At 38.4% G+C, this 16,792-nt stretch overlaps 1 protein-coding gene across 4 annotated transcripts in view; it reads right to left on the bottom strand.

The window, feature by feature from the left end:
- Window positions 1-16,792, bottom strand: part of PIK3C2G (phosphatidylinositol-4-phosphate 3-kinase catalytic subunit type 2 gamma) — a 424,274-nt gene that overhangs the window by 276,685 nt on the left and 130,797 nt on the right. For all 4 annotated transcript variants that reach the window (XM_050750052.1, XM_050750054.1, XM_050750055.1 and 1 more), the window contains 2 exons: window positions 13,855-13,986; window positions 4,314-4,428 (listed from right to left, as the gene is read on the bottom strand). In XM_050750052.1, the coding sequence (XP_050606009.1) occupies window positions 4,314-4,428; window positions 13,855-13,986 (247 nt within the window). The remainder of the gene's footprint in view (window positions 1-4,313; window positions 4,429-13,854; window positions 13,987-16,792) is intronic.

The following is a 16,792-nucleotide window of genomic DNA, read 5'->3' as shown; positions in this document are numbered from 1 at the left end:
TTCAATCTCTGAAGAAGAGGAGGGAGTTCAGTTACGGGGAAGAGACAGACAGTGCCAAGAAGAGCAGAGGGAGGGCTAGCCTGATGAGGACTGAAAACCACCACTGGATTTGGCACCTAGGAATCAGCAGGTACCTAACCACAGTTAAGAGTGGTGGCAAGCCAGAATACAGTGATTTTAGATACAAATGGGGAGGTGAGGAAGTAGAGAAACATAGATCCCGGCACTTTGAGAGGCCAAGATGAGGTGGATTACCTGAGGTCAGGAGTTCAAAACCAACCCGGCCAACATGGTGAAATACCGTCTCTACTAAGTTACAAAAATTAGCTGGGCATGGTGGCATGCACCTGTAATCCCAGCTACTCGGGAGGCTGAGGCAGGAGAATTGTTTGAGCCCAGGAGGAGGAGGTTGCAGTGAGCCAAGTTCGTGCCACTGCACTCCAGCCTGGGCGACAGAGTGAGACTTTGTCTCCAAAAAAATAATAATAATAAAGAAACATAGACTATAACAAGAACTGCATGAATTCCTATGAAACAGCTCTGCATTTAGTGCTTGAATATGTGACAGAGCTGTTCCACTACATTGCATTCAGGGAGAGGCAGGAAGTTGAGGGAGATCTAGGCTAAGTGAGTCAAGCAATAACTTATGTATCACCTGCCTCCATTTCTGAACTAAAATCTATTTTACTCTGTCCACTGCTTCCAGTTGGTACCTCAATCAACCATAGGACCTGAAAAAAGTATTGTCTGAAAGCGATCACATCTGTGTCATATCACATCCCTTTTCATACCGGAGTGGCTGCAGCATGGCGGTAACCACTGTCTAATCAGGACAATCAGAAAAGTGAAGTCAGGTAGGCTTGGTATAATCTTTTCATTATGCAGAGGATAAAATAGGTTAGGTGACTTATTCAAGGTCATAAAGTTTTCTGTAAAAGAAAGACTGGAATCCAGATTTTCTAACTCTCAGCCAAATGTCTTTCCCTGAGACTCATACTAACTCCTTAATGAAATACTGGATGCAGAACTTGGTTGTAATTTCATCATCTCATAATCCTTAGGTTGAAAGATTGTGCTCTGAATTTAGCTGACTATTCAATTAAACTGATAGTCTTAAAGGTTTTGTCTTTACTACCTTAATAACTCTTATTTTATATATTGCATCACCAATTAAAATCATGCTGAGAGGCTTTTAATGTATCTACGCAATTTGAAATTATTTTGTAAAAATGGGATGGTTTAACTTTTGCATACTGTGGAATGATTTACATGCCCCTCTTCCACTTATTTTTAAGATGAATTATGTTATGGATCCAGATCTTTACCTGGAAATCTGTGCCACTATTGAATATTTGAAGTTTTCCTTCAGATTCCACTTGCCAAAATCTGTGTTCATAAAGGAACTATTCACCTCATCCTGAGAAGTATCAAGGATAGTCTCATCTGATAGATTTTCTTTTCCTTCTTCTACCACCATCACTCTTCTCTGCCCCATAGAACCTTAAAATCATGAATTTATATCCACAAAACTCTGACAATGGTCATACTTGAAAATTTTCATTAAGCTGAGGTCGTTTGGACCTGTCAAGAAATAGTTTGATAGAAAATACATTTGTCCTCCTAAAGAAAGATCACTTATATCTACACTTAGGCTCCCCATAGGTCTATATAAAATGCAAGGTATCTCAAACTGAGTTCATCTTATTACCCTGTTGAAGACTATCTATCCTTTCTCTGTGTTCATTCTTAAAACTGAAGATATTACTATGAACTCAGGAACTCAATTTTCTGTCTGTGTTTCCCTATATATTTCCTTCATATAGTTGCACCCCTTTCTGTTTAAAAAAAGTTTCTAAAATCTACCATTTAATTGTTTTTTTTTTTCTTAGTTTTTGGCCCTATGATCCTTAACTTAGATCATTAAAATATTCTTCTAATATTTTAGTCCAGGCTGGGTGCAGTGGCTCATGTCTGTAATCCCAACAGTTTGGCATGCTGAGGCAGGAGGATTGCCTGAGGTCAGGAGTTCAAGACCAGCATGAGCAACATAGTGAGACTCCTATCTCTACAAAAATAAATAAATAAGAAAAAAATAACAGGGCGTGGTGGCATGCACTTGTGGTTCCAGCTACTTGAAAGGCTAAGATGACAGAATAATTGGAACCCAGGATGTGGAGGCTGCAGTGAGCTATGGTTATTCCACTGCACTCCAGCCTGGGTGACAGAGTGAGCCCCTGTGTCAACAAAACACAGCAAAACAAAAAAAACAACAATAACAGTCTCAAAAAAAAAAAACAAAAAACCAATAACATACACACAAAAACCCAAAGCAAAACAAAAGCAAGTGTTCACATATCCAGTCTTCTTGTTTTTTAAGGCATTTTCTACAACATTGGTAGAACTACTTTTTATGACTTACTGCCGAGATAATTATGTCCAAACTTGGTACACAATCTAGTATGTGTAGTCTTCTCCACTTATGGTAGAGAAGGTTTTTCACTTTTTTTTACCACTGTTTTCCACTTTTTTACCACTGTTCCTCACATAATTTATTCTTTAATCTTAACTAACTTGCCATATTTTGAAACTGCCAACTCTTTTCTGAATCTGTGTGTTTGCATTGTGCTTTCCTTTATGACTGGATAATCCTTCCCACTGAAACTCGTTAGTGTGAATTTACTCATTCTATAAAGGGCATTCAAATGTCATGTCCTCTGGGTGTCTGTCTGTCCCCAGACTTTTTACATTTCTTTACTTTCCCTCAGAAATATTCATTGCTATTCTCGCTGTCTTAGTGTCCCTACAATGGCTATCCTATCTGTCACATTACATCAGTGTGAGTTGTCAAAGTCTGTCTCTCCAGCTGGATTTCGCATTCCTTGAATTCCTGGCTTAGTATTACGTATTCACTCCTTTTTGTAAGAGTGTTTACCACAATATTTGGAGCATAGTAGTCATATATGAAACATGAATCAAATGTGATTGAATTGAACCTCTAGCATTTTGCTATTTTTCTCTATTAGTAGAATATGTTTACCGGGTTTGTGATGAGTCTCTCCTCTTTATTCATAGATATACTTATCTTTTTGTTCTTTTAAAACAGAACAAGTGCTAATTGATAAGATATCATGTGTGGAGTGTGTATGATGTTGTGCCAAGACCTAATCTGAATAAGCATTCTTTTTTAACACGTCCACAGATTAGAAGTGGATCTTTAGGTGTCATCTGGTCGAATCTTCCTCCGCAAGAATGTGATACCATATTTTTATTAGTATTAATTTTTCCTTTCCATGTTAAATATTTTTCTGCACATCTTTCTCCACTCTATGTCCCAAACCCCTCACCACAAGCCTGGAAACTTAAGAGCCGGGAGACTCTACTAACTTCTTCTAGAGCAGTGATGTCAGCAGAGGAAATCCTTTTCTCAAAGCACATTTGACAATATCTGGAGACACTCTTTGATTGCCAGAACTGAGAAAGTCCCTTAGGCATCCCTAGTGGAAAGAAGCTAGGGATGGTGCTAAACATCCTGAAATACACAGAACAGCCCCCACAACAAAGAATTTTCTTGTCCAAAATGTCAATACTGGTAAGGCTGAAAATCTCTGTTCTAGAGGATGCTGCCCAGAGAATATTTTCTAATTTTTCCTATACAGATGCAAAGTTCATATTCCATGCATTTCTCTATATGAGACTGTGCATGCCTCACATTTCCAACCAATCTGATGAACTACAATCAGGAACCCATAAGGAGCTGTCAGCACAAAGGAAGAAAGCCTGAAGTAATTTACCACCTTTCTTTTATGATCACAAATCACACAGAGTAGAGAGACTTTAAGAAAAAAAAAAAGGATAATTAGTTTGCAGGGTTTTTTTCCTGCTACTCAGTTAATTGCTAGTCATTTTAGAAACATATAACAGAAGAGATTTTAAAGAAATATGACACAAAGCAGAGGCAGGTGTGAGTAGGATACCAAGTTAATAATACATACCAATGACTGTTTTTAGACAATAGAAAGAAAATGAATGCCCATAGTGAGTATACTAATGGCAACACTCCATAGTTCTCCAACATGACCTTGTTGGATGAAGCATGGTTTGAAACTGCCATTATACAAGCTGGGAGAAACGTGCTTTGAGAGTACTGTACATAAAATAAAAGCAGTAGAGGTTTCACAAATCCCAGAAGGCTGGAGGTAGAGAAGACTATTAAAATGTGTGATCCTGGAAGAAATTGTTTCTATAATTGACAGCAAACTACTTATCAACCAATACTTGCCATGCGTACTTTAATCTTGTAGCCCGGCACTTACCTGCAGGGTCACTGGGGATGGCTGACTTACATCCCACACTCCTGGTGCTATCATTTCTACGGGAGGCTCACTCTGTAATGTCATGCTGAATAGCATAGACCCGAGAATGGATTTTCTGCAAAAGACAACACATACAGACAGACAGGAGTCACTTCATGAGGGAAGTTATAATTATCTGTAAATGTTTTCTTTTGGAATACAAACATAATCCGCTCTTAGAGGGGCTTTATTCGGTTGCTAGAAAAGAAATGAGATAGTCCACCAGCCCAGACACTGACTAACAGTTCATTTCGAATATACCACATGCTTGGCTATTTTCATAAATGCCTACATTTATTTTCCACATGAGAAAATTATTTACCCACAGTGGTTTCTAATGGGTATCATTTATTTTTAATTGCCATCAATGGTGATTATAAGGTGGGACTAAGAATTTCAGATTTATATTATTGGAGTTACAACTGCCTTAAATCAATACAGATGTCAACTCTTCAGAACATATTTTGCTCCATGGAGTGACTAAATCCCCTGGGAATCTTTAAAGATATAAGTTCTAAATTTATAGAAAAAAAGATTTAAATTAGCATAGCATATGCTCTGCAGAATAAAAATAGTTGCAGGGCTTCACGGAGGAAATGCTTCCTTATGCATAAATAGAAAGATTATTCATATTCTAAATGTTTAAAAATCAGTGGTAAATTACCATAGTAAATGAGAGTGCATACAGGGAAGGCTTTAAACAGGGAAGAGTTCGTGGTTGGTTTTAACAGCTTCAGTAACATCCAAATCCACAGATCCTTATGTGAATTAAAAAAGAAGTTGTACGTGGCTCTGTATATGAATCAGAATATCAGTAAAATGTTCCAATGATCATGGAAAACAGTCTTGGATTTTAATATGCCAAATTGAAAGTGCAAAACTGAAAGTCAACAAAATTAAATTTAAGTTTATAAAGAACTTTAATGCCTCAAGTGAGCTTTTCTAAAAGCAATATACAATTCCATCTTGCCGTTTAACCGATCTTATGCAAAACATGAGGAAGAAATTCAACAAATAAAGCTTTCTTTAGACCTTTAGCTTTCTGAAGACTGCTTCTTTTATTATTTTCTCTATTTAAAGATATTGTCAGCACATATCTGCCTAGAGGAGTATAATGTGCTTTATTAAAATGTGGGCAGATGTTTTATACGACTTAAGAATATTCTTCTAGCAGGATGAATTTTGAGTCTTCTTTGTTTCTTTGTTCCATCCCTCCCTTACCTGAAGAGAATCTGTCTTGGTATAACAGTATTGGGGGTCCAGTATTAGTAAGCTATGGATTAGTTTAATAGAGGTAAAGATTAAAAAATTATTATTGTAGTTTTCACCTTTGCCTTTCAGAGCATATGACCTTCACTCCAAATGGCCAAATCCCCAACTATCTGGGAAAAGTTTTGCATTAGTGTTAGGCAGAATGCAAGAGGAGGAAGAAGCTTGTCCAACACGAAACTTGGAGGTCATATTGTTCTCCGCAGTATTTACAGAAAATGTTTCTGTGCATGGGAAAGAGTCAACAGAGGCGAGGAAGGAGGAGGATGTGCCATATTGGATAGGAGAACATGACGAAAGAAAAGCCCATCACTTCCTGGGAGTTTGGGAGGATGAGAAGTAGAAGGCAGAGAAAGGAGGAGTCGAGTAAGCATGGTGGACACAGGTGTCCCAGTTTGCCTCTCCTCTGCTTTGGCAAGCAGGTGGGGAGAAGTGTGAGATCAGTGAGCAAAACATAATGCTGAAGGCAGAGGAGCTCCTCTTCTCACTCCCTGTTTCAGATCCTGGAAGGCAATCACCTCTTGAGTGGTTCTGTACTGCTTGTGGCATGGCCATTAAACTTGGTGTCCGTGATTAACAAGCAGGAGGAACTCGTGAGTTTAGCTTTTCTGGGCCTTCTTTGCTTTCTGTGTAGTTGAGAAGGGATCTGGAAATATCTAAAGATTTTCAAGAGGGAGAGTTTCCAGAGTTTCCCTGGTGGGAATAAGGGCTTCTGTAATAAGGGCATCTGATAGGACCATTCAACCTGGGGCCAACTGGGAGTCGTTGGCAAACCTCAGGAGGGTCTATGGTGCCTGTGAGAGCCTGAGTCACCCAGGGCTTTCCAGGAAACCCTGGCCAAGCTGGGGGAGCCCCAGTCATGAGCTGGAGACTTCAGCTGTAACAAGCATCTGTCAGCTTAAAAAGGGGCTTTTATTTGGATATCGGAAGTCACCAGGGCAAAGGATCTCTTTTTATGTTTTTTGTTTTCTCCTTTTCTTATATATCCTTTCCCCCTCTTAGGAAGAGAGCCAGGGTATAAGAAATTTATCTGAGTGACCCAGCATTTTTATCCAAAAGAGACTGCATATTTCTAAAAGGACTAGTTAAAGTTACTGAACTAATACTTTATCACAGATGAAACTTTGTTTCTTCTCATTAGTTACAGGGTGGGAGCTCATGAGGAAGAGTGTGATACATGAGTTGCATTATTTATTCACACCTAAGTTGTGGAATGTGTTATATTTGCATCCTTACTATATTTTTATGTCTTGGCTATGCTATACTCCAAAAATCTGAGTGATCTAAGCTGGTCTGGACAGAGGATGAGGGTTCTCAAGAATTTGATGGTAATTACTGTGCCTGGATGGAGTCTTGGATGTATTAACAGTCACCATGGCTTTAACCCTGAGGCACATGTGGCAGAGTGAAGTCAGAACATTTGACATAGGTGTGTGTATGGGGCAATGTATCAACAAATGCATGTCTGTTATCCCAGCTACTTGGGAGGCTGAGGCAGGAGAATTGCTTGATCCTGGGAGGCAGAGGTTGCGGTGAGCCGAGATCATGCCATTGCAGTCCAGCCTTGGCAACAAGGGTGAAATTCCATCTCAAAAAGGCTAATACAATATTCATCTTAAAGCCATATATGTGTGTGTATGTGTGTGTGTATATATATATATATAATATAAAATATTTATAACAAAGTCATATATATATAAATATATAATATTTAACTTAAAGTCATTCAGGGGGAAAAGGAAATAAATGTTTGGTGCTATTTTGGAGGTTCCTCATGTGTTTAATATTAATTTACTTTTTGATAACAAAATTTGCCTAAAAATCTTTTTGGATATTAGTTAATTAGTTAATTTACTTTTTGACAATAAAGTTTGCCTAAAAATATTTTTGTATATTGGAAGCATAATGGAGGGAATACATTTCCATGGACTTCTTTAAATAGAGAATATAAGGAAGATGAGGAAAATGAGATGTGAAATTGAAATGTGAAAAGATACTTCTAAGTGTGTTGTTAGTTTTCAGAAAGAAGATGAAAATGAAAACTTTTATGACCAGGCAAATGGGGACCACTGGCCATTTTTTAAAGTATTACTCCTATGAAAACATTTATTATGTTAGTTAAATTAAACATTTTGAAGGCAGGAGACACAAAAAGAGAGTTTCATATAATGGAAAGAACACCAGACTTTGTGTCAGGACATCTGGAGCCTGTCTTTATTACCTTCCCTTTTTACCTTTTTTGAGCTTTTTGGACAAAATCAATGATCTTCAGAGTTTACATAGAGCTTTGAGGTTCTGCTGGTAGTTGAGGGTGAACTTCAGAAAGATGGGAAGATATAAGTTAGGCTGGGTTATAGGTTTGTAAATTCTCCTAACAAAACACATCCATGGAATCACTCTTATACTTTGAGACTTTTTAATATGATGCCATTAGAAGAAGGACTACACTGCTAAACATAGTATTTCAAAATATTTGTTCTGAAGTATCCTTAAGAATATTTTCAATTTAAATGTATCATAGAAATTCATTGACTAGAAAAGCCAACACAAAATTTGTGACACCAGGAGAACAGATGGGCTGGTTTACCCTCTTTGGGCCCCATTTCCTCAAACAGTAAGGTAAGGTGTTTAAATAAAACAATTATCAATTTTAGCCGTGGTATTCTATGTGCCCACTGCTGGCATCCTGGAGCCAAAGAATCTGTAGGCGGCAGGACCAAAAGACCTGATGTTATAAAATTCTTTGGGCGGCTGACTTTATTATGTCTAATAGGTTTCATGTGCAAGAGTAGAGCCCAGGCAAGACTGAGCTGGAACCCTGTTGTGTTAGGCTCTTCTTGTGTCACTAAAAAGAAATTCCTGAGATTGAATAATTTATAAAGAAAAGCCTGATTCTGCAGGCTTTACAGGAAGCAAGGTGCTGGCATCTGTTCAGCTTTTGGGGAGGCCTTAGGAAGCTCCCAATCGTGGTGGAAGGCAAAGAGTGAGCAGGTGTCTCACATGATGAGAGCAGGAGCAAGCTTTGAAGATGCGCCACACACTGCCAAACAGCCACATCTCGCAAGTACCCACTCACTATCTCAAGGACAGCCACAAGCCATGAAGGACCCACCTCCATTATCCAAACATCTCTCACCATGTCCTACCTCCAACACTGGAAACTACAATTCAACACAAGATTTGGAGGAAACAACATCCAAACTATATTATTCTGCCCCTGGTTCCTCAAATCTCATGTCCTTCTCACATTCCAAAATAAAATCATGCCTTCTCAATAGTCACCCAAAGTCTTAACTCATTTTAGCATTAACTAAAATGTCTGAAGTCCAAGTCCAAAGTCTCATCTGGAAATCAGTTCTTTCCACTTATGAGTCCATAAAATCAAAACAAGTTACTTACTTCCAAGATAAAATGGGGGTACAGAAATTGGGTAAACATTCTCATTCCAAAAGGGAGAAATTGGCCAAAAGAAAGGAGTTACAGGTCCCATGGAAGTCTGAAACCCAGCAGGGCAGTCATCAAATCTTAATGCTCCAAAATAACCCTTGATTCCATATCCTGCATCCCAAGCACATTGACACAATGGTGGGCTCCCAAGACCTTGGTCAGCTCTGCCCCTGTGGCTTTTCTATGCTGAGTTTGTAAGCTGCAGATGGCTCTACCATTTCAGAGTCTGGAGAACAGTGGCCCACTTCCCACATCTCCACTATGCAGTGCCCCAGTAAGGACTCTGTGAGGAATCCAACCCCGTATTTCTCCTCTGTACTTTTTTATTAGAGGTTCTCTGTGAGGGATCTGCCCCTGTAGCAGGCTTTTTCCTGGGCACCCAGGCTTTCCAATATATTCTCTGGAATCTCACTGGAGGTTGCCAAGCTTCCTTCACTCTTGTACTCTGTGTGCTTGCAGTCTTAACACGTTGTGGAAGCTGCCAAGGATTATAGCTTGCACCTTACAAAGTGGCGGCCCAAGCGGTACCTGGGCCCCTTTGATTTGAGGCTGGAGCCAGAGCAACCTGGGTGTGGGGAGCAGTGTCCTGATGCTGCACAGGGCAGCAAGGTCCTGGGCCTAGTCCCAGAAACCATTCTTTCCTCCTAGGCCTCAGGTCTTGTGATGGGAGGTACTGCCTGGAATATCTCTGAAATGCCTTCAAGACATTTTTCACATTTTCTTGGCTATTAGCACCTGGCTATTTTTCAGTCACACAAATATGTCTAACAAGTGGTTGCTCCAAGTCCATTTCAACTTCTCTCCTGATAATGCTTTTTCTTTCTCTGCCACATGGTCAAGCAGCAAATTTTCCAAACTTTTACACTCTACTTCCCTTTTAAATACAAATTCCAATTTTAAGTCATTTCTTCATTCCTGAATCTGAGATGAGGCTGTTAGAAGCAGCCAGGCCACCTCTTGGATGGTTTACTGCTTAGAAATTTATCTTGTCAGATACCCTAAATCATCATTCTTAAGTTTAAACTTCCACAGATTCTTAGGGCATGAACACAATGCAACCAAATTCTTTGCTAAGGCATAACAAGAGTGACCTTTGCTTCAGCTCCCAATAAGTTCCTTATTGCCATCTGAGACCTTGTCAGCCTTTACAGAGTCTATATCACTATCAGCATTTTGGCCACAAGTATCTAACTAGTCTCTCAGAAATCCCAAACTTTATCTCATCTTCATGTCTTCTGAGTGCTCCAAACTCTCAACTTCTGCCTGTTACCCAGTTCTAACACCACAACCACAGATATCTTTATAGCAATACCCTACTCTGGTACCAATTTTCTGGGTTAGGCCATTCTTGCATTGCTGTAAGGAAATGCCTGAGACTGGGCAATTTAAAAGAAGAGAGGTTTAATTGGCTCACAGTTCTCTAGGCTTTACAGGAAGCATGGTGCTGGCATCTGCTGGGCTTCTGGGGAGGCCTCCAGAAGCTTATAATCATGGCAGAAGGCAAAGGAGGAGCAGGTGTCTCACATGGTAAGAGCAGATGGGAGGAGGTGCCGCATACTTCCAAACAACGAGACCTTGTGATTACCTAGTCAATATCTCGAGGACAGGACCAAGTCATGAGATCTGCTCCTATGACCAAAACACCTACCACCAGGACCCACCTCCAATGCTGAGGACCATAATTCAATATGAGATTTAGAGGGGACAATATCTAAATTATATCCCTCTTGTAGGGTAGTGAAGTGTTTACAGAGTGTTCATGGAGTAAGGCATGGCACCTAAGAGCAGGAAGGGAGGTGGCTTAAGGTAGTTAAAGCTCAGACCTGCATTCTAGTTCTTGTTCTATTCTAAGTAGTCTGGTGACCAACTGCCGGTTTTTAAATCTTCCTTCATCATAGAGTTCTTTATCTGTAAATGACATATTTGGACTAACTGACGGTCTCCTGGATAGGAGAGAAAAACAATAAGAAATTCTCATCCACAGTTTTTTTTGTTGTTGTTGTTATGATTTTGAAGATACAACTGAAACGATTTGATACAGTAGAGTCAGGGTTGGCTACTCAGGAAATTTTCTAACTAATCTAATTGTTTTGAGGTTAAGATTTATTTTAGACCTTTTTTGAACTTATGAAAAACATCCTAATTTTCCAAGGTTTTAAACTCACCTTGGGAGCTTTGAAAATACTGGTGCTCAGGCCAGGCACAGACCAATTAAATTAGAATCTTTGGGCATGCTTGGTTGGGCTTTGGGTTTATTTTTAAATCTCCTCAGAAAATTCTATTGTTTAATTGGGTTGAGAATCTCTGCTGAAGTAGCTTACCACAGTTTAAAAATGCTAAGTAACTATGATACTATTAATTTTGAACTTGAATAGGGGAGGAAGCTCATGGAAATTGCTGAGGTGAGGATAACGGTTTCTCACTACATTGTGGCGACATTACAAATGTAGATGCAGCGGAAACCTTTTCTGCAAAGCACAGGATTATAAAACTTCTGTGGGCCAAATTTACCTTTGGATTTGAGACTTTTAAAAATAGAACTGAAGACAAGTTTGCATGCTTGAAACTGAAGAGGTTTATTTTTATTTTCAGACTTTGTTGATGCAGCCCTAACTGATTTATCTGAGTTTAATCACCATTGGTTTTTCTGAAACCCACTTCTGGAAACCACAAAGAGATAGGAAACCTTTAATTCTGCGTATTTTCAGTTGATATATGTGTTGGAAAAAATAATGACATAAGCACTCGTTATAGTTCCACATGGCTAGCTATGGGCAATTTGAACTGTAATAAAAGACAGATTCAATACCAAATGTTTATGAGCAGGGATTACCCCATCAAAGGAAATGAAATTAAGTTACCAATTTGCTGTGATCTGGAAATATCTGCATCAAATAAATTGGGTTAGAATCTTTGTAACTTGAAGCAATGAGCAAAGTGGAGTCTTTGCAGTCTCCCAGTTGCCCCATGTGACGTATTTCTGGTTTCTTAAAAATATCTGTATTTCCTTAAATTGTCTACCACAGGAGAAAAGCAGATTTTCTGATTTTCAGGAGAAACAGGGCATTTTTCAAAAATGTTTAGAAATCCTTATTGAGTAATTGTTGAAGTGAGTTGTGTTTTTTGATGTCCCATTATCTACAATTTTGACATATCCCCTTAAACCAAATGCCACCTAGGATCAGTCCCAGATCCCATCTCTCACAAATGCTCATCTTCTATGACCACTCGCCTATAACGTGCTTACCAATGGTAAGTGACATATGACAAAACAACATAGAGGTGGTATTTTTACTATCATAACCATCTGGAAAAATGCCTTGAAGATTAGTTTTAAAGACAAAAATATTCCTAAATTCTTGTATGTTTAGTGTTTATTGATTGCTATGTGCAAGTAGTGTGTTACATGATGTGAGAGTAAAATGGACTTAACGTTTTTTTTTTTTTTTTTTTCAGTGACTAGCTAGAAATATTCTACAAAAAATGGTAGATCTTACAAATACTGCAGGTGAAACTTTAAGGAAACTCACTCAAGAGAAGGAAGGACACTTGTATAGCTGTTCCTAGTGAGAAAGAAAATAAAGTTCTTAGCATACAAATCATATCTTTGAGATGTCTAACAGCAGTAGGTATTGCTTTTAGGGATAAACTGTTTCTTATAGACCTTGAAATCTTATTTCATTCTTTATCTCCTCTATAGGGACTGTTTTTTTCCCTCAATTCAATTTAGTAAACAAACCTGTACTGATTGCCTATTTATATGAGGTGCTACGTTAGATGATAGATATGACAAAGATAAATACATTCTCTGTCCTCAAGGAACAATGGTATAGAAATGGGCTAAAGCATGAAAACAAATAACAGAGCAACACACACACACACACACACACACACACACACACACACACACAGAGCTTACACCAGAATTAATCCAACGAAGAAGATTTGAAACATCTATTATGGTTGCTGATAATAATTTTTTATATTGATTAGGTCTGGGAAATAAAAATTAATAACTTAAAAAAATTTGTATCACCATATCTTTCTAAAACAGCAGAGGGAAAAACATATGTTATAAAAATATTAACATTACAATATATGTGCTGATTTTTTGAAAGTCCCAAATTTTATCATTTGATTCTGAAGCAAGACTAGCCATGTGAAAAATGGTTGATTTTTAAAAAATATTTTTTCCTTAATACCATAGAACATCATGTAATTGATTTTATCAAGTATTCTGAATATTAATATTTTCCAAGACTTATGGTTAAATGAACACTTCATTTTGCAATGATCGTTAGTTCTGAGAGAATATCTGAACTTATAATTGACCTAGTTTTCTGAAAAATATCACCTTAAAGTTACTAAATATTTCTTCTTGACAAGAAAAGGTCAGAAAGTCAGTTACCTTGTATAATTTTACTTTAGCCAGAATTCCATGACTTATATTCTTTCTAAATGACAGTATTAATCCAAATCATTTTGAATTACTAATTCCAAAGAAATCAGTTGGTCAGAAAAGAAAAAGTAATTGAGACTGGTCATGCCTATACCTTTTCATTATAAATGACCCCGCTGACAAGTTCAGCATGAGTCCTGTTTTGAAAGCCATTTCTACAATTTTACTTTTCAGTTCTGCTTTCAGCAGTCATGATTTATATTGAACTACGTCCATTTTAGAATAAAATGTCTTGATTTCCTCATTATGCCATATACTCCCAAATATTTACTTCTAAGAATGTTTTATTGAAATGATAGGCTTATTACTCACAATTGATACACTTACTCTTTTGGAAACAGTGGAAGACAAGTCCAAGCCAGTAAATTTGCATTGTTGGTTGCACAGGCAATCCCAAACAGTTTTACAGTGAGCATGGATTCCCTTGGAAGTGACTTTATTTCAAGGGGAAAATTGATCCTAAGAACAAAAGAAAGAAGTAGCATTACCTACCCAATTGTACTGATATTTTAATGAAAATGTTCTTATACTGTACTGGTCTGGGACAAAGATATTTAACTATTTGAATTGAGGCTGCCTCTTGAAATTTTTTGTTTAATCTGTAAAAATGAAAATTCAACAGAAATATGTAGAATAGTGAGCTTTTGTTAACTGATGAAACTTATTCCTGATCATGTTGACATGTAGGTGTATTTTTAAAAGTTACAATAACTTGAACATTTATTCTTAATCTGTTGCAAGCACAGATGAAAAACAGACTTAGAAAGACACTGTGTTAGGGAGTTGGAGGAGGCAGGAAATAACTCAAAATGATTCTGAAAGATTAAGCTATAATGAGGTGGAGATTTGGAAAAGAATATTCCAGAAAGAGGAAAAAGCACAGACAGGGGCATATATGGATGAACGACTAGGTGTGTCTGATAAATGGTGAACAGTTCATTGTGGCTAGAACAAAAGATGAAGTCAAGTTGACAGGGGAAATTATGGAGGATGTAATTAGAAAGATAAGTGGTTGCCAGAATACTTAAGAGCTCTACATGCCAGGCAAAAGAATTTGAACTTTTCCCTAAAGTCAAAAATAAATATTTGAAAGAGCCAAATTGTAGAGAGTTTTTTGTCATTTTAAATGTGGACCATTCTGGATCATGATGAGGTCCTAGGAATTTGTGGGATGGTCACTGAAATGTAACACATATACAGTCTCTGGATATGATAAGGTCAAGACACTCTGAACTCAGATACTGGATAGATTATAGATACTAGCAAATTAAATTGGCTAAGGATAGACACAAGGTTTTTGATGGTGAGAAAAACTCGAGTTTGGGTTGAAGGCATCAATATATATAAAGTAGTGTCCAGAAGGTCATAAATACTACTATAAGACTGGGTGGGGTATACATAGGTGGCATGATTGTTTGAGAAGGGGCTTTTGACAGAAAGTTGAGATTGTGATCTGACATCCCTAATAGGGGCAGGGAGACATGTACCTTTCATTCTTTTCTGGAGTCATCTGAATTGTATAGAATTATATGATCAGGAAATGAAAGAAATTTTTTTCTTTCAATTTTCTCAGGAGATCAAGAGATGAAAGAAATGTTTTTTTCCTAGGAGCTGAGATGGGGAGATATGTTTACTAGTAGGTGAGAATGCTAAAGAGGAATAAGAAAATTGGAATAAACTTTGGCAGACAAGGCCAGAGTCATGGGAGATAAATCACTGATGAATGGGAAGGATACAGAGGAGACTTGAAGAGTGACTGAGCAGCTTTATGGGATGATACCTGATGGCCATGAGGTGTGAGGGAAATACACAGAATCTACTGGCCTTGTCATTCCTGGTTGAACTATGATGTTAAATTGTTTGAGCAGTAGGTGATTATTAGAGTACCAATGATGACCAAAGCCTATTGTCCAACTGAAAGGTGCTGACTGAGGTTCACCCAGCTGAGGCCTCAGGTAATATTAAGCACCTTCTCACACTAGGAATTGGCTTTCTAATCTGGAGACTAGGGAGCAGTTTTTACCCTGGGTTTCAAATCAAACATTGGTGACTCCTTTTTTTCAGTGCCTGTACAGCATCCAACCTTGGGGATAAGGAGAAGTTAAGTCAATGACCATAATTGAATTTGAGGAAGTACATCTCTCTCTCCTTCTCATGGTGTCCACTGAGATAATCAAATCCAGATCCAGCATGGTCATAGAGCAGTGAGCAGGATGAAAGACAGAAGAGCTATTTTAGAAGTAAAAAGCGGCCGGGCGCGGTGGCTCAAGCCTGTAATCCCAGCACTTTGGGAGGCCGAGACGGGCGGATCACGAGGTCAGGAGATGGAGACCATCCTGGCTAACAGGGTGAAACCCCGTCTCTACTAAAAAATACAAAAAGCTAGCCGGGCGCGGTGGCGGGCGCCTGTAGTCCCAGCTACTCGGGAGGCTGAGGCAGGAGAATGGCGTGAACCCGGGAGGCGGAGCTTGCAGTGAGCCGAGATCGCACCACTGCACTCCAGCCTGGGCGACAGAGCGAGACTCTATCTCAAAAAAAAAAAAAAAAAAAAAAAAAAAAAAAAAAAAAAAAGAAGTAAAAAGCATAACTAATGTCTGATTCTTGGCATACCAGTGAAATAAAACAATAAAGAATTAAAGATGAATTCTAGTTTCTAGATTACAACAGATATTTTGGTTTTTTTATTTTCATATTTTTATTTCCAGAATTTCTTTTTTTAGCGTTTATTTTAGGTTGGGGGTACCTATGAAGGTTTGTTACACAGGTAAACACATGCCATGGTGTTTGTTGTACATATTATTTCATTATCCAAGCATTAAACCCAGTATTCAATAGCTATCTTTTCTGCTCCTCTCCCTCTCCCCACCATCCCCCCTCAGGTAAATCCCAGTGTCTGTTCTTTCCTTCTGTGTGTTCATAAGTTCTTTTTATTATTATTATTATACTTTAAGTTCTAGGGTACATGTGCACAACATGCAGGTTTGTTACATATGTATACACGTGCCATGTTGGTGTGCTGCACCCATCAACTCATCATTTACATTAAGTATATCCCCTAATGCTATCCCTCCCCCCACCCCCCACCCCATGACAGGCCCCAGTGTGTGATGTTCCCCACCCTGTGTCCAAGTGTTCTCATTGTTCAGTTCCCACCTATGAGTGAGAACAGGCAGTGTTTGGTTTTTTGTCCTTGCGATAGTTTGCTCAGAATGATGGTTTCCAGCTTCATCCATGTCCCTATAAAGGACATGAACTCATCCTTTTT

This window comes from Macaca thibetana, chromosome 11 (assembly GCF_024542745.1).
Source record: "Macaca thibetana thibetana isolate TM-01 chromosome 11, ASM2454274v1, whole genome shotgun sequence".
Taxonomy (NCBI): domain Eukaryota; kingdom Metazoa; phylum Chordata; class Mammalia; order Primates; family Cercopithecidae; genus Macaca; species Macaca thibetana.
Note: the sequence above shows the minus strand (reverse complement) of the source record. Positions and strands in the feature narration are given on the sequence as shown.